Source organism: Giraffa tippelskirchi, chromosome 8 (assembly GCF_054371585.1).
Source record: "Giraffa tippelskirchi isolate mGirTip1 chromosome 8, T2T-mGirTip1v1.2.pri, whole genome shotgun sequence".
Lineage (NCBI taxonomy): Eukaryota > Metazoa > Chordata > Mammalia > Artiodactyla > Giraffidae > Giraffa > Giraffa tippelskirchi.
Window position 1 is genome coordinate 24,321,311 of NC_137282.1, and position 21,374 is coordinate 24,342,684.

The 21,374-nt window shown below is 42.0% G+C and overlaps 1 protein-coding gene and 2 long non-coding RNA genes across 6 annotated transcripts in view; 2 read left to right on the top strand and 1 right to left on the bottom strand.

The window, feature by feature from the left end:
* MTMR7 (myotubularin related protein 7) overlaps nucleotides 1–21,374 on the bottom strand; it is a 155,384-nt gene that overhangs the window by 59,687 nt on the left and 74,323 nt on the right. For 3 of the 4 annotated variants that reach the window (XM_081521626.1, XM_081521625.1, XM_081521623.1), the window contains one exon: nucleotides 1,983–2,105. Coding sequence is in view for 2 of the 4 variants with exons in the window: in XM_081521625.1 (XP_081377751.1) it covers nucleotides 1,983–2,105 (123 nt within the window). In the remaining 2 variants the exon portion in view is untranslated. Of the gene's footprint in view, nucleotides 1–1,126; nucleotides 1,257–1,982; nucleotides 2,106–21,374 lie in introns of all 4 variants that reach the window. The other variant, XM_081521627.1, reaches the window with a different exon arrangement.
* LOC145518078 (uncharacterized) lies at nucleotides 55–9,112 on the top strand. The gene is made up of 3 exons (XR_014062580.1): nucleotides 55–145; nucleotides 970–1,041; nucleotides 8,776–9,112. It is a non-coding gene; the product is annotated as an uncharacterized LOC145518078 (long non-coding RNA).
* Nucleotides 2,717–5,737, top strand: LOC145518084 (uncharacterized). The gene is made up of 2 exons (XR_014062586.1): nucleotides 2,717–4,256; nucleotides 5,243–5,737. It is a non-coding gene; the product is annotated as an uncharacterized LOC145518084 (long non-coding RNA).

Sequence of the window (21,374 nt, forward strand, 5' to 3'; positions counted from 1 at the left end):
GGTTGGTTGTCAATGAGTTGTCCTGCTCAGCTATTGGTCAGTGCTGCAAAGGGCACAGCCCACTGGTAACTGACATTGAGAGACTACTGGGGAAGTGATTCAGCTCAAGGGTCGGCGGTGAGGTGGTTGTCAGGTGGAGAGTGAGGTAAGAGGCAGAGTCAGGCCTTCTCCTGGAGGCCCTCCAGCTCACCCAGCCTTGAGCCAGTGGGTGAGCCGAGGGGCCTGGGGAACAGACTGGGGACGACGTCCTGCGGGGCTCCAGAACTCTAAGGCCCTCCACTAGCCATGGTCCAGGCCTTGAGGAGCGGTGAACCTCTCCCCCACCCCTGTCTCTGTGACCCACTACCAGTGGCCGTCTGTCTGGATCACAGTCTGTGAGACCTGGTCTCCCCTCATTTGGGCGGCTGGAGGAGACCGAGGGGCAGCTGGATTAGGTGCCTGGCCCTGATGGAGCTGCCAGCTGAGCTCTGGCCTTCTCTTAGCCAGGAATGAGACCTTGGAGGGTGAGAGTTGTGCCCTGGGACCTTGCCCTTTCTTGTCAGGATGGAGAATAACTTTCGTTTGGTAGAGATTTATAGGAACATGGTTACCTGACCATGACCTGACCTCAAGAGCAAGGGATCTGACCCCAAGAAGTCTGCAACAACTAACCATGCCCAACCCTCACCTTTTGCTTTTAAAGGGGCTTGTTGAAAGCTTTCAGTAACTTTGGGGTTCTTAGGGCATGAGCCACCCGTCTCCTTGTATAAACCTGTAATAAACCTTTCTCTGTTCCAAAAGCTAGTGTTTTAGTATTGATGGGCCTCACTGTGCATTGGGCACAAAGCCTTGTGATTTGATAACAGTCTCTGAGCCACACATAGAGACAAGAAACACCCTTGACCTTCAGCTGGCTTGCACTCAGTTGACAAGAACTGGTATGTTTGGGGGCAAGAACCAGCTGTCTGAATTCATCATTTTATTTTTCAGTGCCAGGCTTTCTGATAGTCAAGCTCATTATACGAAGCAAACCCTTCAGTCTAGAATTCTGCACAGCTCCAGGTAAGGGAACATTTGGGTCGTCAAAGGTTGAAATGTACTGGGTAGCTAAAATTAAATAAGGTCATGAGAAGTTAGTAAAATAAACCTTGCAATCAACAAAAGTTAGAGACGGTTCCGCTGGGAGGTGCCACCATGCTCCTTAATTCCACATGGAATGCTCGAGTTCAACAGCAACTTGAGATGGTTGTTTTCTAAGCTGTTGGTGGTCAGGAAGGCTGCAGAAGAGATTTATTTGAAAGGAAACCATGCTGAAGTGCTCTGGCTTTCAGGAGGGTCTCTGCTGAGTCCTCAGTGGCAACGCTTCATTCTTTAAATTCCTCTCCACTAAGTAGGGTGGGCCACCTTCTGCTGCAAAGATCAAGTCTACAGAAAAGGCAGAATCTACAATCCACAGATTCTGGTTCCGGTCCTAATGCCATGGTTGAGCAGCTCTCTTAAAAATAAGGACCTTCTAATGGTCTCATTATTACGTAGCAGAAATACCTGATAACAGGAGTCTTCCCTAGACTTTTTCTTTTTTAAATTATGAGAAAATTGTAGCCAACATAATGACTAAATGGCCTGCACCACAGGATGTTACAAATGAAGTGGATTGCAAATCATTGTGTAAACGCTGTATCTGGTACAGGAACATTACTGAATCTCTACTTGTCAGCTGTGACACGAAGCACTTAGACCTCTGGCTATTCCTCTGTCTCTCTTTGATGATGTTCAAATCATCAGTATTTAAAGTGAGTAAACAGATCGAGTGGACATGACCCTTTACCAAAAAAGGCAGTGCTCACATTCCAAAAAGAGTCCTCTGAACACCCAACCCCCCCCCCCCCCCCCCCCGCCGCCCAAGTCCCACCCGCCTCACCTTGAGAAAAGACAAAACAGAGTCAAAACTTGTTACTTCAAACAATGGAAAACACAAAAAGCCAAAAACAAGGACTGCATACCCATGTTTCTTTCCTGGTGTCAGGTGCAGTTTCCACAAATATGACGTGAGTGGCGGTCAAATACAAAGTACCGAGGGCTGCTTTTTTAGAAGATATTCGATCTACCAAGCGGACATTTTCAACCTAGGGAAAATCAATTTGACAGGGTTATTGTAAAGCAAAAGAGCTAGTCACAAACAACAGTCAGCAGGTAATCTCATGCTTAATCTAAATATGATTTTGAATAAGATCCTTCCAAAAACAAAAGACAAAAACTTGCCCCCTTAAGCTAATTAGATCTCACAAAGGTCTGTATATCAAAAGATACAAATTCACCAATTCCTTAAATGCAACCTTAAACATACCACGAAAGATTCCCATACCCTATTTTTTAGGAATATCCTGAGTTTTAAAGAGGTCAGTGTTTTCACTTTAATTATATAATTCTAATTTAAGGCAGGAAGTAAACACATGCAAGTTCTTTGTCTACATGTTAACTATATATGAACTGCATTCTATTAAAAAGGAAACAGTGTTATTTTCCTATGCATTTCTCAGTTGCGGAAGTGGCCCTAAGGTTGTCTGCTCCCATATAAACTAGCAGGAATACAACCACACATACAGGAGCAAAAAGTATCACAGGAATGTTCTGTATGCTCCCCAAGAAAATTTACCAAACGAAGATGCTAATATTTATAATAAAATCTTTCTACTAAATAGAATTCTCACCCCTGAACTACAATTGAAACTGTCAGATAAGACTTCTGCAAACACTTTTTACCAAGCACACACCTCTGAAATATAGAGCAATTCCAAGAATACGTGCAGCAGGATCATTCCAATATGAAACGTAAAGGAAATGACAAGAGAGTGTCTACAGGGCAAATGAAAACCCACACAACGACAACCCCAATAAGGCAGCCACCTCAAACACCCAGAGAACATTCCAGCAATGACAGCGGGGCTTAGCAATGCTACTTACTACTGCCAAGAATTAACCATCTACAGATAGACACTGGCTCAATCCTCATCTCTCAAATCAGTATGTTGTACTCCGTGACTGGTTCATTTCACTTAGCATCATGTTTTCAATCCATGTTTCAATCAAAGTTCATCCATTTGTAGAATATGTCAGTACTTCATTTATTTTTACTGCCCCAAACACGTTCCATTGCATGTATATACCACATTTTATTTATTTGTCAGCTGATGGACATTAGGGCTGTTTCTACTTTTTGGTTATTATTAATAATGCTGCTATGAGCATTCTTATACAAGTTTTTTTCTCATGCAAGTTTTTATGAGGACAAGTTTTCATTTCTCTTGGGTGTATATATACCTAGGAATGGAATTGTGCCAGGTCATATGGTAACACTTTGTTTAACCTTTTGCAGAATTCCCAGACTATTTTCCAAATCCAAAGTGGCTGTATCATTTTACACTCCCACCACCACTCCATAAGGGTTCTGACTTCTCTGTGTCTTTGCCAACACTTGTTATAATCTTTTTTTGATCATAGCCATCCGAGTAGGTATGAGATGGTATTTTGTGATTTTTTTACTTGCATTTTCTCATCTTTTCATGTGCACATCTGTTTTTAATGAAAACACTTTCTATATTTCACCACTGAATTTGATGTTGATTTTTTAAAAAAATATAGCACATCATGGAAGTGACCTGTTCCTAGTTTAATGAGTGCTGATTTTTGAAAATTAGAAATGAACATCAGTGTCCTGGAGGAATATTTGCTTTGTTTAGTCTGATGCTATCAATAGTAATGGACTTTCTTAACCCTTAAGTCTTGGATTCTTGGTATATGGCCAACTTGGAATCCATGTATTTATCTTTTAATATTCCTTATATTTTATCTGCTATAATTGTTTTATTTTTGTTTTCCTTTTTGGTTTTTCTGCATCTATGCTTTTAAGAAATATTGGTCTACATTAGCCTATTTGTGCCACTTTTATCAGGTGAAATCAGTTATGATTACATTAATTAGGAAGCTTTCAACATACAAATTATTTAGTATTTAAAACAAATACAGGCACTTCTTAATACAGAAACAAGTCTTTAATAATTCTTCCAATTTTTTCTTCAGTTATAGATCCATTCAACGTTTTCTACACTTTTTTTTTTTTTTTTACTAAATCTCATTTTGACATCCATTTTTTTCAAATTATCTTCTTACTGCTAATTTTCAATTTCTTATAATCTTTTCATTTTTGTCTGTGGGCAAATCCCTCTCTCCTCAACCTTTCTCTCATTCCTGATATTATATACTAGGTTCTTGCTGCTGCTAAGTCGCTTCAGTCGTGTCCGACTCTGTGCGACCCTATAGAAGGCAGCCCACCAGGCTCCTCCATCCCTGGGATTCTCCAGGCAAGAATACTGGAGTGGGTTGCCATTTCCTTCTCCAGTGCATGAAAGGAAAAAGTGAAAGTGAAGTCGCTCAGTCGTGTCCGACTCCTAGTGACCCCATGGACTGTAGCCTACCAGGCTCCTCCGTCCATGGGATTTTCCAGGCAAGAGTACTGGAGAGGGGTGCCATTTTTGTAATTAGATATGCAGAGGTTTTTCTTCCAAGTAACAGGTCTTGGATTTATGAAGTTAACTTTTTTCTCTTCACATCATTCATTGATTCTTGTGTTTGTTAATAAATATTTTAACATGCTTTTTTGAGTATATTATGTGGTTTTCCTTTGTTCATTTTTAAATCCTCAGGTTTGATAGCTCATTAATTTTGATTCTTTTTGGTTAATAACAAGCCTTAAGTCCAATCATTTTCCTTCAAGCAAATCTTTGGCAAGCATCTTATGAGTTTTGTTTGTAATATTATCATTCTTCTTATTTTCTAGGTAGTTTATAACTACAGTCTGTATTTCTTCTCTGACCCGAGAGTTTTTAAAGGAAATATTTGTCAATTCCCATGTGACTGGATTATGGTATTTAAACTTTTGTCTTTAAATATTCTACCTTGAACTGCCTATGAGAAAGATACCATGGAAGAGACAGTAGGAGGAGAAGAGCAAGGAAATATAGTAGGACATTTCTATGGGGGAAAAAACTCAGTTGCACATTGAAATGTGCCTAGCTAAATGAACCAGAGGTCCAGCAGTGATATGAGCTTTCATGGTGGCTCAATGGTAAAGAATCAGCCTGCCAATGCAGGAGACATGGGTTTGATTCCTGGATTGGGAAGATCCCTGGAGAAGGAAATGGCAACCCACTCCAGTATTCTTGCCTGGGAAATCTCGGGAACAGAGGAGCCTGGTGGGCTACAGTCCATGGGGTCTCAAAAGGGTCAGAACAGACTGAGCAACTAAAACAAACAACAAATCAGAGGGTGTTATACCAATTAACAATATCAAAAAATGGAACATAAATAATTTTTTCTGCACTTAGAACCCATGAAACAAAACTTTATAGGGTAACCATACTGACCATAAGATAATATTTTGAAGTCAAAGCATCTAGTATGAATCATTCTCCCTATAGAAGTAAAGACATACCACTTAAATTATTTTTAGAAAACTCTCAGTGGAACAGAACAAGGTTCACAGATGGTGGTAGATTAGAACGCTTAATGAGATTTTTCCATGTCTTTTTGTTAATTTTGGATGCTGCTGCAGGAAAATTACATTTCAAGATATAGCCATCGTTCTCACAGGTCTCACAGCTGTCAAAAGTAATTCTGAAGTAGAAGGAGGAAATTAAAAAAAAAAAAAGATGAGGGAAACACCACTAGCATGATTTCCCAATGATGTAATAAGAAGAAATGAGTAATAAAAATTAAAATTCCGTTGCCTGAGAAATTCTGTGAAGACGGACAGCACTGCTCAGGGATCACTGCACGGTTTACACTAAGACAGCCAGAACATTCTTGACCGTGATGCTAGAGTCAGTCAATTCTAGACCAAGTGAAATATACCTCCATTGTGCTGATGCCATTCTGAAAACCCAATGGCTCCATAACTGTGCCTCACTGCTCGGCTAACTCACGTCTACCTCATCTATGCATATAAATAAACTGTATGGTAAAAAGGCCTCTTTCATACTTGGAGAAATAATGACCTTTAAGAAACTACCAGCTTTCCATAAGACAAAGTTATCGCAATTCATTTGCATGCTCCTGGGAACATCATGCTCAAGACACACTAGGTATCTGTGCTCTGCAAATGGCAGTTCAACTACACAAAAGATATTATATCATTATGTAACATCACCTTATATCAGTATATCAACGTGATATATCCCATTATATCATTAACTATTGGGTGTACATTTTTCACATTCTGACATTTCTGAAAGCAGAATGCATCTTAAGATTAATATGGTAAGAAGACACTGTGGCATTTCATTGGCAGCGTTTTTTTTTTTTTCCTTTACATAAAATGTCGGTGCCTCTTACATCACGTGTGCCTTAGATTTGCTGAAATGCAGTTTAGTTTTCGGTCACCAGTGTACAAATGATATTTGAAACCACAGGACTGAAAGGTTACCTTGGGAGAGCATGGAGAGTGAGAAGGGGAGAGATGTGAGGACATGCAAGAGTGAAAGGTCTGATGGAGAAGAAGGAATCGGAGAAGCAAACTGGGGTGGAACGGCCAGTGAGGAGGAAAATCAGAGCGCATGCTACTAGGGGGGCGTGTGCAGAGGGAGTGGTTGGAGACAGAGAGTGTGTATGCGAAAAGCTGCCACCAGATCAAGTAAAGCAAGAACTGGAAACTGCCCACTGGATTCAGCGACACAGAAGATGCAGGAGGGGTGGTGGGAGCCCTGGGATCAGAAGCCGTAACTCAATGGCTGCAGGAGTGAAGGCACCAGAGCTGAGAAAGGAGAGGCTCAACTCTTTGCGGAAGTGCGGGCAGTAGCCAGAGAGGGGAGCCTGACCACTCAATATTAATATGTTTAGGATAATCGGCTAACAATTATTTTAAGTAGCTTTCTGCTTGAAATTGGTATTTGAAAATAGGACACCTTAAGACAAAATTATACTGCAAAGCTATATTCACAAACCACCATCAGAACATTCTCCTTTGTGGTGGGGGGTTGTTCAGTCGCTAAGTCGTGTCCGACTCTTTGCAACTCCATGGATGGCAGTACGCTAGGCTTCTCTGTCCTTCACTGTCTCCTGGAGTTTGCTCAAACGCATGTCCACCGAGTCAGTGAGGCCATCCAACCCTCTCATCCTCTTCGAGATTAACCCAAAGAAAGCCTGAAAATGGGATACGGAAACCCAAATGTTGGCACAGGCAGATGTTTAGGATTCTCACGACCAAAAGAAAGAACAGCAGCAAGCATCCGATCCCACTCAACAGAATGCCTTCGTGTGGGATGGTGTTAGGTTCCGGAAAGAAGAACAGGGACTGAACAGGATGGAGTCTTTGTGCTGAAGAATCTTACAGCCTCAATGGAAAAGGCTGTGCCCCAATTTAACAGCCTTGTCATTCCCATCCCTGCCCTGCTGGATTTAGATGGAGGGGTGGAGAAAGATTTCATAAACTTTTCTAGGCGAAGGCTGAAAAGCCTCAGTGAGAACACCAGGTCCCACCACGGCACTGCTGGGCCTGAATCAGGACACACGTGCGGCTGGTTCTTCCCCATCGATCACGGGCAGGCAGAGCCTCTCCTCAACCATGCTCCATCACACCACCTTCTAATTTCAATCTAAATGGAAGTCCTTACTTTCTAACCTGCAGGTCGAATGCTCGACTACTGAACGTTTTGAGGTTCTATAATCATCTCTATCTGGGAAAGAAAAGCTGCCCTGGAGGCCAGGGAGTCTGAAGTGCAGAGCAGGGTTACCTTTTGTTGAAACCAAGGAAAACGAAAGGCACCGGCCACAGGTCTGGCTTGGGCCAAAGCCCCAGTGCTCAATACCGTATAAAGCAGGCTGAGGGCCTCTGCCAGTCACTGGAGGGAAGAGATCCAGACGCTGCCGACCAGGGAGAAACCAACGTGTCTGCAGCGGCCAAAACCGAAGACAAGTTTATGTTCTAATCTAAGAAAAGCAACTAGAGAAATACTTTGTCGTGCTAAATTTGGTATCATGACATTTTCTAACTCTGGCAATGTGGAAAGTGAAGTATTTGGAAGTCGTGGAGGCCTGGACTCTGGTTTTGGTTCTGAAAGGGATCCGCTGGGCTCAGGCAGCTGAGCGACTCCCTCCGGTTCTGACTCCAGCAAAGGACCTACGGCTGTTTAATGCCTTTTCCCACTCAGGCTGCCCTCGAACTCTGTCTGAGGTGCGGCAGAGAGATGCTAGAAAGCACACAAAACCGCAGCTGTGCACACACACGAGGTTGTGGTTGTTCAGTCGCTCAGTCGTGTCCGACTCTTTGTGACCCCATGTGCAGCACACCAGGCTTCCCTGTCCTTCACCATCTCCCGGTGTTTGCTCAAACTCATGTCCGTGGAGTCGGTGATGCCATCCCACTGACTCACTGGAAGAGACCCTGATGCTGGGAAAGACTGAGGGCAGGAGGAGAAGGGGACGGCAGAGGATGAGATGGTTGAATCTACACAATAATGACTCAATATTACATCTCAAGAAATTCAGCCCCTCAGGACTGTGGCTGGCCAACAAAACTCTTGAGATTTCCCCAGGAAGGGAAGCACCAGCTTCAGCCATGACAGATGCTACAACAGTCTCTGAAACTGGACCAGAGGCTGCACTGAAGCCGAGTGTCTGGGGCCCAAAGGAGAGAGATGAGCATCCTCCCCACTAGTCCAGGGGTGGGGCCGCCGGCCACACCCAGCTCTTCTCGGTCTCCAGGCTCCCATCCAACCTGATATCTTCTCCTCTTTCCTCCAGGCTCCCATCCAACCTGATATCTTCTCCTCTTTCCTCCTAAAGTCTTTGGAGTCTGGACACAGCTGCCTGAGACCCCCAAGGACTTGGTAATGCTTCCCGGATGACTTCTACCTTTGATAATTAAGTGTTGTTTGAATTCATGAAGTCTCTTACTACAGTGTTTAAAAGAAAGTCTCCTGGTTGCCTTTCGCGAAATAATACATCTTTTCTTTTTTTAAGTATGATACATCATCTTAGCGCTCATAAAATTCTTTCAGATAAAAATGAAACAATTATGTAAAAAGTATGTTTACATTAGAACGCCAACCTGATTTTTGAAACATGATATTTTGCAATCTATCTAGCCATCCAGTTTTTTTTTTTTTTTAAACAATCTTTCATGGTGATACTCGAGCTACACGGCACATAGACCAACCTGGCTTCTTAAAACCCATCCATCAACTTCCCACTCTACCGGCCAGGACATGGCTCAGTGCTTATGCACAAACCAAACTCAAGACCTTTGCAATGATGAGAACCGAGAAGGGCACACGGAATCCATTTTTTCTAAAATGCTCTCCTTTTGGAGCACAACATGTCATATGAGCCACAAAATGTGGGGATGTGTGACATAAAAATGTGCCTCAATACTGCTGTTTAAAAGTGCCCCATGGCGGAAGGAGAGGGTGGGACAAATTGAGAGGGCAGCACTAACATAGATACACTACCATGTGTAAAACAGACAGCTAGTCGGAAGCTGGTGTACCACACAGGGAGCTCAGCTCAGTGCTCTGATGACCTAGAGGAGTGGGGTGGAAGGAGGGGTGTGGGAGGGAGGCTCAAGAGGGAGGGGATATATGTATATATATAGCTGATTCATGCTGTTGTACAGCAGAAACAACACAACGTTGTAAAGCAATTATCCTCCAATTAAAATCTTTTAAAAATTTAAAATAAAGTGCCCCATAGCCACTGCAGGTCCATCTCACTGTATAGTCTTTTACCCCGGAATTAGGAGAGGGTGGCGAGGGTCCCACGGCTGGGACAGAAGCCCCCAAGGATGGACCCCACCCTGGGTATTCACAGTCTTGGGTGCAGAGGCTATTCTGGCTTCAAGCAGATACCACCCCTCCCTCACAAACTGCCGACACTCACAACCGGATGATCCAGGACTAAGTTTCCAGAAATGCTGAAGGTCAAGAAGAAAGCACAATTGAGGAAGCTCCCTCTCAGCCTCTCCCTTGAGCAGCAGGGGCAGAAGAAAGGACAATAAGAACAGAAGCACTGACAAGCATTTCGTGAACAGCTACTGAGTGTCAGGTATGTACTAAGTGTTGTCCGCACAGTGTTTCTAAGCCTGGCTGAAAGGGAGAAGCAGTGATCCCATTGAACAAATGATACTAGTGTAGCCTGTAAATCCACTGCCCAAGGCCTTGCAGCTAGAAAGTGGGAGAGACAGATTTCAGACCAGAAGTGTCTGACTCCCACATCCATTTCCCTAGGTCTCCCACACTTTACCGCTTCAGTCCAGGCCTAACATTGTAAATTAATGGCTCAATGGCCCAGCCTCCATTTTCCATGAGCGAGTTGATACAGTGAACAAGTAAACAGTTCTGGCCAAAGCTAAAGCACTGATCATTCAGTGTAAAGCTTCACATTACAATGGCCATGTTAACCCCCTGTCTGTCCATTTCACTGGCCTGGAGGGATGCATCCCACATGGTACCAAGGCAGCCAGGAGAGCCTGGCTCCTAGGGGGTCCCAGGACCAGCTGGCCAGAGTCATGACAGGTGCACCTTCACATCAGAAGGTGCCATGACCTCCTGCAAAAGCAGGAGAACCACGTCAGAAATCAAGTTGCACTTCTGCTCACCAGCCACGTGTTAACTCTAGAAAGGTTTCATTTACAGTAGGTGTCCTTGTGGTGCTAAGTAGGATGGTTCAAGCTTGAACCCAGAGCTCCTGGACAATGAATGATTCCACCGGTGAGGAACTGCATGCGAGGGAAAGAAAGAGAAGCATCCATCTCTATAGTTAGGAACGAACAGTAACTACTGACAAACAAATCCATAACAGAGACTTTAGAGATTTCATTTCCACTCCCACTGAATGCTCACCTCATGTCTGTGACCCCATTCTCCCTTTTAACTGCAGTGATAACAGAGTTTGCAAGAAAGGTGGGCTACTCAGTAGTAGTTGCAAAAAATTTTGACATAGACAAAGAAAAAGTAGAGAAACACAGAAGTCTGCAGACTATTTGGAATTGTTATAATCTCTTATAATGGGGGGGGAAGCATTTGATTTCTCTCATTTAAAAAGAAGTACTTTCAATCCTGTATTGTATATTTGAAAGTTGCTAAGAGAGCAGATCTTAAAAGTTCTCATCACAAGAAATAAATTGTTAACTCCTTTGAGATGATGAATGTTAACGAACACTATGGTAATCATTTTATAATATATAGTATGTGTATGTATGTTCAGTCGTGTCTGACTCTTTGCAACCTCATGGACTATAGCCAGTCAGGCTCCTCTGCCCATGGAATTTTCCAGGCAAGAACATTGGAGTGGGTTGTTATTTCCTTCTGCAAAGGATCTTCGCAACCCACGGATCATCCACATCTCTTGTGTCTCCTGCATTGGCAGGCAGATTCTTTACCACTGAGCTGCCTAGGAAGCCTTCTGTAATATATACATCTATCAAATCATTATATTACAGGCCTTAAACTAATACAATGTTCTGTGTCAATTACATCTCAATAAAACTGGAAAAATCACATGGTAAAGTGTTACATAATAAACTTGCTTGCAAAAAATTTTTTAATTGAAAAAATTAAGAGATACACATTTCTCCTAAGTTATATAAAGTTGATTGAACACATAAAAGGGGGTAGTCACGAAGCTTCAGGAGTTTTCTACTCGAGCCATTGGGTAGAAAAATCAGAAACACCAAACCTTCTCCCAGAAGTCTGATTTAATCTGTTTAAAACTATAAAACCAATGAAAGTCTTTTCCCAGGACCATTTTATTCAGAGGTCAGATATTGGAGAAGAACTGAGGGAAAGGCAAGAATCACAAAGCCCAATCCAAGAAAATACATGGCATGTAACCAGAAGAAATACTTAGACATTCTGCCCTTCATAAAACTTATAAAATATCCTTGACATAACACTGAGAGAGATGCTGGCGGGAAACACATATTCAGAATGCATGAAAATAATCTTATTTTCAGGCTGTCTGAAAAATTAAGTCTCTTAAAAATGTATGAAGCCTGGCTATGAACTTAGCTATGAAGCCAAGTTATTTGCTAAAACGTTGTCAATACAGTCAAGATAAAATATAAAGTAAGGCCTTTGTTAAAAATCCCTGAAACGGGCTGCCACCCATCAGTTGAAGCCCTGTTAATTTCACTAATTTATTAATTCATGTTATTAATTTGTTGAGTATCTAGTCTGTGCCAGGGACCCAGACCAATGAGTTATCCAGAGGCTCCTAATTAGCAACACTGCCCACAGATTATCTGACTCCACCTCTGTCTGCCAGGACTTTCTACATAGCAAGAGACAGAAATCTCAACTTCATATGGCTTCAGCCAAAAGGGATTTTTAAGGAAGCATTTATCCATACCCATCAGGCTGGCCAGGGCTTCAGAGCCCCCAGCACCCCCCACGTCCCCACATTTCTCAACAGGGCCCCTCCCTCTCTGCTGGCTCTGGGCTCAGAAGCCCAACCTCAGTGCATGCTCCCCCACAGCCCGAGTCTCCAGGCTTCTCCTTAAGCCAGCCAGAGTGGTCACAGGAATGACATGGTGAGAGGCCGGACCTGAGCCACAGAAGAACGCAGGGACGGTCCGCAGCGCTGGCCAGGCCCTCAGTGAGCCTGGGAGAATGCCCGGGGAACAGGCAGAGCTGTCCCCAGCCTGTCATCTTTCCTCACACCTCTGCGCATCACTCCCTATTTAAAGCTCCCCCAGTTCCCAGTGCTACTGATCAGGGCCTTTCACAGACTGGCCCCACCTTATCTTTTCAGCAGGCTCCTTTTTTAATGCCCCAAACCACCTCCAGTATCATGTAACAGATGCCACTGATTATTCTCCAAAGAGATCCTGAGCTACCAGAATCCGCGCTTGGGAAACCCCATGCTTCTGCCTCCACCAGCATCTCCTAGCCTATGGAGCTCGCCTCTTCAATCTTACCTCCTCAAGCACCAGCATCTCCCTGGACAGAGCCAGTTTCAGGCAGGTTAACTGAAGCAGGAGGGTTCAGATTTGGAAAGACTAAAACCCAATTTCAAACAGACTCATAATCCAAGGACTTAAGATCCCACGGGTAGATATGGGTAGAGAAGTTCATCCCAGTAACCTTGATCTCATTCTCAAAAGTAAAAGAATGAATGGGTTTATCCATAATATTCTGTCATGCTAGCTGCACAAAAGGACACTGAAAATAAAGATCCCAAATCATATGCATGTTAGAAGGATGTTTAGTGTGTCAACTTTAAAAATGAAGAATCTACAGATTTCCTCAATTTGCTGGAAAAATGTAAGACCTTTATTCACACGAGAAATAGGGTACTTGACACACATACTTCTACAGATTTTTTTAAGCCACCTACAAATCATCAAATAATTCCAATAAATAAGGCTATACTTTGAAAAGACATAAGTTGTGCAAAATTTACTATTAAAAGAAGAAAAAAAGCCAGTCAACTTTCCTATATAGAAAAGGATGTTTTGGCAATTCCTCTGGTGGTCTAGGGGTTAGGACACAGTGCTTTCACTACCATGGCCTGGGTTCAATCCCCAGCCAGAGGACTGAGATCCTGCAAGCCATGGGGCACAGCCTACAATTTATTTTTTAATTTTTAAAATTTTAATTGAAAAAAGAAAAGTATGTTTTCATCCAGCTTAGGTCAAGGTAAAGGAAATATCTTGGCACTTTCGGATAGCCCTGAATGCCTATAAATGGGCAGGATGTTGAGTTCCATCTACCTATACAATTGTTACAACAGTTGATTTGATGGACGTGCAACTAAATTTTAAAAATTCCCTGAGGGGAGATAATAAACCTAAAATAGTTAGTGACACAGACCCATAGCTACTTAAGAAATGAGACTGCTAGCAATTCTTGGAAAAGACAGAGAAAAGAAAAGCGAGCCCATTTTTTGCTCAAGAGAAACTATAAATGCTATGCCAGCAGCCAAACTCATAAATAAAGCCAGGCACTTGAGAGATCTGCACAGGGCCCATATAATTTATTTTGGTAGGATGACCCTGGATGTGTAGGCTTAAAAGAACATGCACTGTTGGACAAGAGGACGGACTCGGGATTTATTTCAACACCACCTTAAAATAACCTCAACCAAAAATACCACTTTCAACAAGCCTAAGTAAGAAATAAAAAAAAGAGGAAGAAAGAAGAGTTAAGAGGAAAATAAATGAAGAACAGATGCCGGGCCCTCTGTGACTCAACGAATAAGCCTATGGAGTAACCTATTGAAGATAGTTGGCCTTAACACATTAGTGATTTTGAAAACTAAGATAGTATTTGGGAGAATAAGACCTAGTCAGGAAGCAATAGAGAGCAAAGGCTTATTTTCATGATTTTCCTCTAAAAATTCTAAAATGCTCCTGAAGTTGATGTGTTTTTGACAAAGGCAGTGCTAGCAAAGGTCTAAACCATCTACTTATATAGTTCTTTGGGAACTATGGGAAAACATTTTTCCAAGGGCAAGTTGTGCCACATGGAACTTACTGCCGGTCCAAAGAGTGGAGAGACAGCCGGGCACAGAGAGAACCAAGTCGTATACACCCCGGCCCCTCCCACCATCTCCTGGCAAGATTCAGTGCCAGAGGACCAAGGCGGAGAGCCCTTGGTCAGCCAGGCAAGGCAAGGTTCCAGCTCATTTACACATTCCCATGCCTCACCCCCGGGCTCCGGGCCCCCAGGGACAGACTCCATAATCGGCACCATGTTTTCCCCCTTGTCATCTTACAGGTCAGCCCTCGGGAGCCCCTCATTCACGTTCTGGGAAATGACCATACAGCAGGATGTTGTGCAGACACAAAGATGCGAAGACCTCTTCCGAGGCTACACGACTTCCCTGTGACAGGGAGCTCTGAGGTCCCCAAGAGCTTGAGGACACCACGCACCCAGCACAGTCTGTCCCCTCCAGCCTGATACCCGTGCCCAGCCTCCTGAATCCTGCCTCTCCTTGGCCATTCCAGACCACAGAGATCACCCACTTTCCTTCAAACTGCTGTGACGCCACTGGTCTTTACTATTAAATATTTATTTCCCATTTATTCTACACTGCCTTATTACATGCTATTATCACTGACCAACTCTGTTTCCAAGAATGTGTGTTCTCAAGGAGGTTCTTTTATTTCCAACCTTCCCTGCAACACCATGAACCATGCAGACCCACGCTCGCACTAGAAATGTGGAAAGGACAGAGATACAGTCCCTGGCTCCCTGGCTTCCTGAAACGATGCACCATCTCAGTGATATCAGAGCAACATGGCAGCCTTCAACACGAGGTTCCTTAAGGACAGGGAGTTTGTTTGTTTTTTTTTCATCTTTGTGCCCTAATGCTTAGCACACGCACGTGCTAAAATATTTGTCTAGTGACTGAAAAATAACAGCACTATGGTAAAGACAAAGTATGTGAGGGCTTAGAGGTAGAATCAGGTATAGTTAACCAAGAACGCTCTATTACTGAATTTGACTCTTCAGTCAAGAAGGTAAGGAATTCTCAATGGTGGAAGATGTTGCAAGTACAAGAAATAAGGAATAAAGACAAATGAAAAACTTAACAAAAAAAAGAGCTCTCTCTGCAAAAGTGAAGACTAAAACTCATTGCCATGGAATTAAGACTTTTGACTTTCTTCCCCATAGCTGGGGCATAGGATGCAGCTGTGGTTGAACAGGCAGTTTTTAAAAGCTGCTGTGAACACAAGTCAGCAGGTAAAAATAAAAGCTACACTCTATAACTTAATTAGAGTTTGTTTTCTTTTAATCCAACTAGTCTTCACACTGGAAAGACGTTACCCAGGTGGTATAGAATCTGACAGGTTTCAAGAAGCTTTAGGTCATAAGCTCTTTATGCAATTGCTATATGTAGTTACTGGCTTCCTAGGTGGCTCAGTGGTAAAGAAACAGCCTGCGATGCAGAAGACACAGGTTTGATCCCTGGGTCAGGAAGATCTCCTGGAATAGAAACTGGCAACTCATTTATATTCTCACAGGTATTCTTGCTGGAAAATTCCATGGACAGGTGGCAGGTTATCCATGGGGTCACAAACTGATAGACACGAGTGAGCACAAGCACATATGTAATTACATAGCTCTTCATGAAATTCTTTATTTGAAAAGTTGAGACTATTCAGCACACCATGTCCTGCCAGTTTCTGGCAGACTAGTTTTCATGCAGTCATTTGTAGTGTTTTGTGAAAATCCGTGGGATTAAAGTTTTGGTTACAACGTTGCTTCACTTTTTAAAGCCTGATTTTCCTTGCAAAACTAAAATCTGTGAACTTGGTACTAAGCCCAGGTATAATATTTTTATTGGAAGCCATATTTCTATTTTCTTGCGAAATACTTTTATTTTAATAAAATACTAGCATAAATACGAGAGCACAGAACCCTAACCATAGACAACCAGGGAGCACTAGCTAGTGTTAAAAAGTAAGACAGATGTTAGCCAGACTTATTGTGATCAATTTACAATGTACACAAATACCCAATCGTCTGTAGGGTGTTCCAGGAGGATCCTAGGACATTGGTTTGCATGCTGAGGCAGGTGAGAAGCAACTGGAAGGTTTATGAGAGAAGAAAGGCAACAGGATTTGGCAAATAAATCTAAAAGTGGAAGATTTTCCAAGGTCTTGGCTTACGGTGATTTTATATATATATTGCAATATTTTTTTTTTGTTTGCCTACGTCTTTCCTACAAGTGTAAGCACCATAAAACTAGGGAGCTTGTCTTATTCACCACCAGATGGATCCCCAAGGCCTAAAACAGCACCTGACCTACAGAGAGCACTCAACGAATAGCTGTTGAAGGTCCAAGTGAAGAATAAAGGCATGAATAGGGTCCTTGAACTGACTCGCTCAGCTCAAGAAGGCAGAATCCCTTTGATAAACCACCACTACTCCCACAGGCTGAACAGCTCACTCCCACATGGAAGTCAGTGATGCCCCAAACATTCAAAATCATCTGTGCTTTGCTACATGCCCTGAGGAATGAGACTTTCTTTCAGACCTTGGCAATAAATTTCTTTCTCCGGGAATCTGTGATAAGCAGTGTTTTAATACACGAAAAAGAGGAGAAATGTAAACATACAATTTTTATAAAGTTGCCATAGCCTGCCACAAAACGTTAAGTGGGGGTTATTTTTAACCTATTTTAAATGGCTGTGGGAGGAAGGGTTGGACTTGTGTCCTGGGAAGTAACTTTAACTCCCAAAGGCTTCAACTTGCTGTCCACTAGGGGAAAGGCCACTAGAAAAAAATAGTTTTGACTGTTCCTGGCCTAAGAAGTATGGTACAAAATGAGTTTCTTGGCCTCCCTCTGAGTGCAATAGAAGAATATAAAACAGAACCATCACACGAGACAGAGTCACGAAATCCTGGATGTTCGGTCAAGAAGTTTACTTTCATGCATACTTCACAGCATGTCCCATTCACAACGGAAAAACCAATAAAAAATAACCTTTAAATAAGGATGAGAAAATACACGTACATGTGTTCTGTGAAAACAAGCACTTCAGACACTGTTTGCCTGTGGAGATGGGACAGAGGTGATAACTAAAGCAAATCAGTCAATACTGTGAGGTCAAGTGACAAATGCTGAAATTCACGAATAAATAAATGAATGTCCAATGGACATACGTGGGAGGCTACGTGTTCACGTCTTGATCATAAGCATTCAAATATTTCAAGGTGTATAATGTGTTCATTGTAAGACATTAAGCTTCTGAAAGCCTTAATGCAGGCGTCAATGTTACCATGCTCTTTTCACCCACTAAAAAAAGAAAAATCAGTGTATTTCTCAGTTTCCTCCCCACACATCTACTCCAAAGGGAACTCTCTCTCAGAAGTCCTCGATGATGTCACGGAGGCTTCTTCTCCAGGGAACAGAAGCCACAGCAGGGGCTTCCTGAGCAAAGCTCGACACCTTTCCCAAAATTCATGTGTTTGATGAAATTAATGTCTTTATAAAAGAAAAATATGCTCTCCAATATGGGTATGAACTAGAGTTGGGTAACGGGAAGGGACTCTGCAGAGTGCCTTCAGCGGAAAAAGTACTCAACTACATCGTACAGTGAGGAAATGAAGTGAATGAAATGTTTGGATTAAGAAAAAAGTTTTTATTCTCAAATTTTGTCAAAGTTCTTCCAGCATACAAACCTGTGACCCCCCTCCTTTTGCAATGATGATGATAATAAATTTAATAAAAACAGCTAATATTTACTACATGTCACGTTAAGTGTTTCAATGCATCCTCTTGTTTAGTTTCCTAATGAGTCACAGATGGAGAAAAGGCTTTGGGAGACCTCAAGTGACTCATTCAAGATCATATACATTGCTACAGTAATCAAGACTGTGTGGTACTCGTGAAGGATAGAGATCAAAGGAATAGAACCAAGAGTCCAGTAAGAAACCCAAGCATCTATGGTCTGAGCAACTATAGGGAAATAATTTTTCACAAGGTTTTAGAGACAAAGGGAGTAAGGAAAGTCAGTAAAGGATGCTGGAACAACTGGAATCCCCTATGCAAAAGAGTGAATGTAGACCTCTATCTCATATCATATACAAAAACTAACTCAAAATGGGCCAAAGAACTACACAGTGTAAATCTTTATGACCCTGGAGTAGGCAACGGTTTCTTAGATATGGCATATAACACGACCAACCAAAGAAAAAATAGGTAAATTGGACTTTATCAAAATCAAAAACTTTGGTGCTTCTAAGGACAACAATAAGAAAGTGAAAAAAATGACCCACAAAATGGAAGAAAATATCTGCAAGTCATATATCTGATAAAGATCTGGTATCCAGAATATACAAACACTTACAACTCAACAATACAAATATAGATGACACAATTAAAAATGAACAACTGGCTAGAATATAACACAGAAGAAAATCTTGATGGTTTGGCAATGCTTTTTAAATACAACAGCAAAGGCATGATCTACAAAAGAAAGAATTAATAAGTGAGAGCTAATTAAAATTGAAAACTTCTGCTTTGTAAAAGACACTCCCAAAAAAAAAACAAAAAACTGAAAAGTCAAGCCACAGATTGGGAGAAAATATTTGCAAAAGACATTTCTGATAAAAAAATACCTGATTAAAAAATGAGCCAAAGACCTTAACAGACCCCTCACCAAAAACATACAGATGGCAAATAAGCATACACCCTACATCATACATCATCAGGGAAATGCAAATTAAAACAACAATGAGCTACCACTACACACTGATTAGAATACAAATACTGACAACACCAAATGTTGACAAGGACGTGAAGCAACTGGAACTCTCATTCATTCCTGATAGAAATGCAAAATGGTATGGTCACTTTGGAAGAAAGTTTGATGGTTTATTTATAAAACCAAACACGCTCTTACTAGGTAATTGAGCAATTACCTTCTTTGGGATTTACTCAAAGGAGCTGAAAACTTACATTCACACAAAAACCTGTACACAGAAGTCTGTAACAGCTTTATTCATAATTGCCAAAACTTGGAAGCCACTAAGATGTTCTTCAATAAGTGAGTAAACTGTGATACATCCATACAATGAAACAGTATTCAGCACTAAAGAGAAATGAATTATCAAGTCATGAAAAGATATGGAGGAACCTTAGATGCATATTATTAGGTGAAAGAAACCAAACTGAAAAGGCTACCTAATGTGTGATTCCAACTGTATGACATTCTGAGAAAGATAACGCTGTGAAGACACAAAGATATCAGAGACTGCCAAGGGCTGGGATGGGAGGGATGAGTAAGCGGGACACAGGATTTTCAGGGTAGTGAAGCTACTCTGTATGATACTGTAATTGATTGTGACTAATGCAGCTATGAACATAGGCATACAAGTGTCTATTTGTCTCCCTGTTTTTAATTCTTTGGGGCATATATGTAGGAACAGAATTGCTGGATCATTACAGTAATTCTATGTTTAAGTTTTTGAGGGACTGCCAAACTGTTATCCACAGCAGCTGCTCCATTTTACATTTCCACCAGTCATGCTCAAGAGTTCCAACTTCTTTACATCCTTGCCAAAACTTATTTTTGTTTGTTTGTTATCAGTAACCATCTAATGGGTATGAAGTGGTATTCCACTGTGGTTTTGATCTGCACTTCCCTAACAGTGATGCTGGACATCTTTTCAGGTGCTTATTGGCCATCTGGATATCTTCTTTGGAGAAATGTCTATTCAAGTCTTTGCCCAGTTTTTAATTGAGCTGTTTGGATTTTGTCATTATTGTTGAGTTAGAAAGGTACTTGTTTGCTTTTTGAAAACTGATGCAAATACCTGAACCACAGAAAGCATAGCAGAATCTTTTATATTACAAAGGAATCATCTAGCACACCTTTAAATCTTACACTCCTCTCATGCTGGAAAATGTATCTGTTTACAGTTCATCTTGATAAATGATAGGTGAAGGTGGGGAAAAAAAAAAAACAACAAAAATTAAGCTACTGGGAATAAGCCTGACAGGCTACAGTACATGGGGTTACAAAAGAGTCAGACATGACTTAGTGACTAAACAAGAAAATTAAATATATTATTTACATACAAGATACATAATTCAACTGAAAATAATTTGATGTTAATTAGTACTTAGATGCAATGAAATCCATAGGGAACTCTGACCTAACATACAAGCATATATGGTTTATGAGAAAGTTTTCCAGAATTTGTATTTAATGACTGACTTTATTTACATCAGACTACTTTCTAAAGGATTTGAGATCTTTATAAAGTGATAAAAAAGAAATAGCCCTATTTTTAAAAAGTATGCCACTCTCATATTGTCCTTCTGCAGTTCCTCAAGGGGATGCCTCCATCCTACTAAGGAAATCACCTGTGTGCCTAATAGGCATCTCAAGTTCGGTGTGTCCAACACTGAGCCCCAGGGTCCCTCTCCCCTCACTCCCGATCTCCTCTTGTGGTGGCTCTTCCCATCTCAGCAATCCACTCTTCCAGGCTGGGGCAAATAACCTAGGTGCTCTCCTTGACGCCTCTTTTTCTCACCTCTCTTATCTAGTCTATCAGTATATCCTTACCACTCTACTTTTAAATATATTTGGTTTATTTCCACCCCCACTTCTACCCTCTTCCCTTCTTTCTATCTTTGCCTACCCTCCCACCTGCATCCAGTTTATTTTTGCCCAAGATCCTGTTAAAGGTAAGCCAGAGCTCGGATCCCTTCTGTGGATCTCCCCACAGGCAGAGTGAGAGTCCCTGCCCCCCCTTAAAGCTCGCTCCCCACAGCCACCCCAGCCCTGCCCCTCACCCACCTGGCTCCCTGCTCCTGCTGGAAGACTCCAAGCACGTGCCTACTTCCAGACCCTCTGCAGTCCTCAGGTGAGTGGATGATGGGCTCCC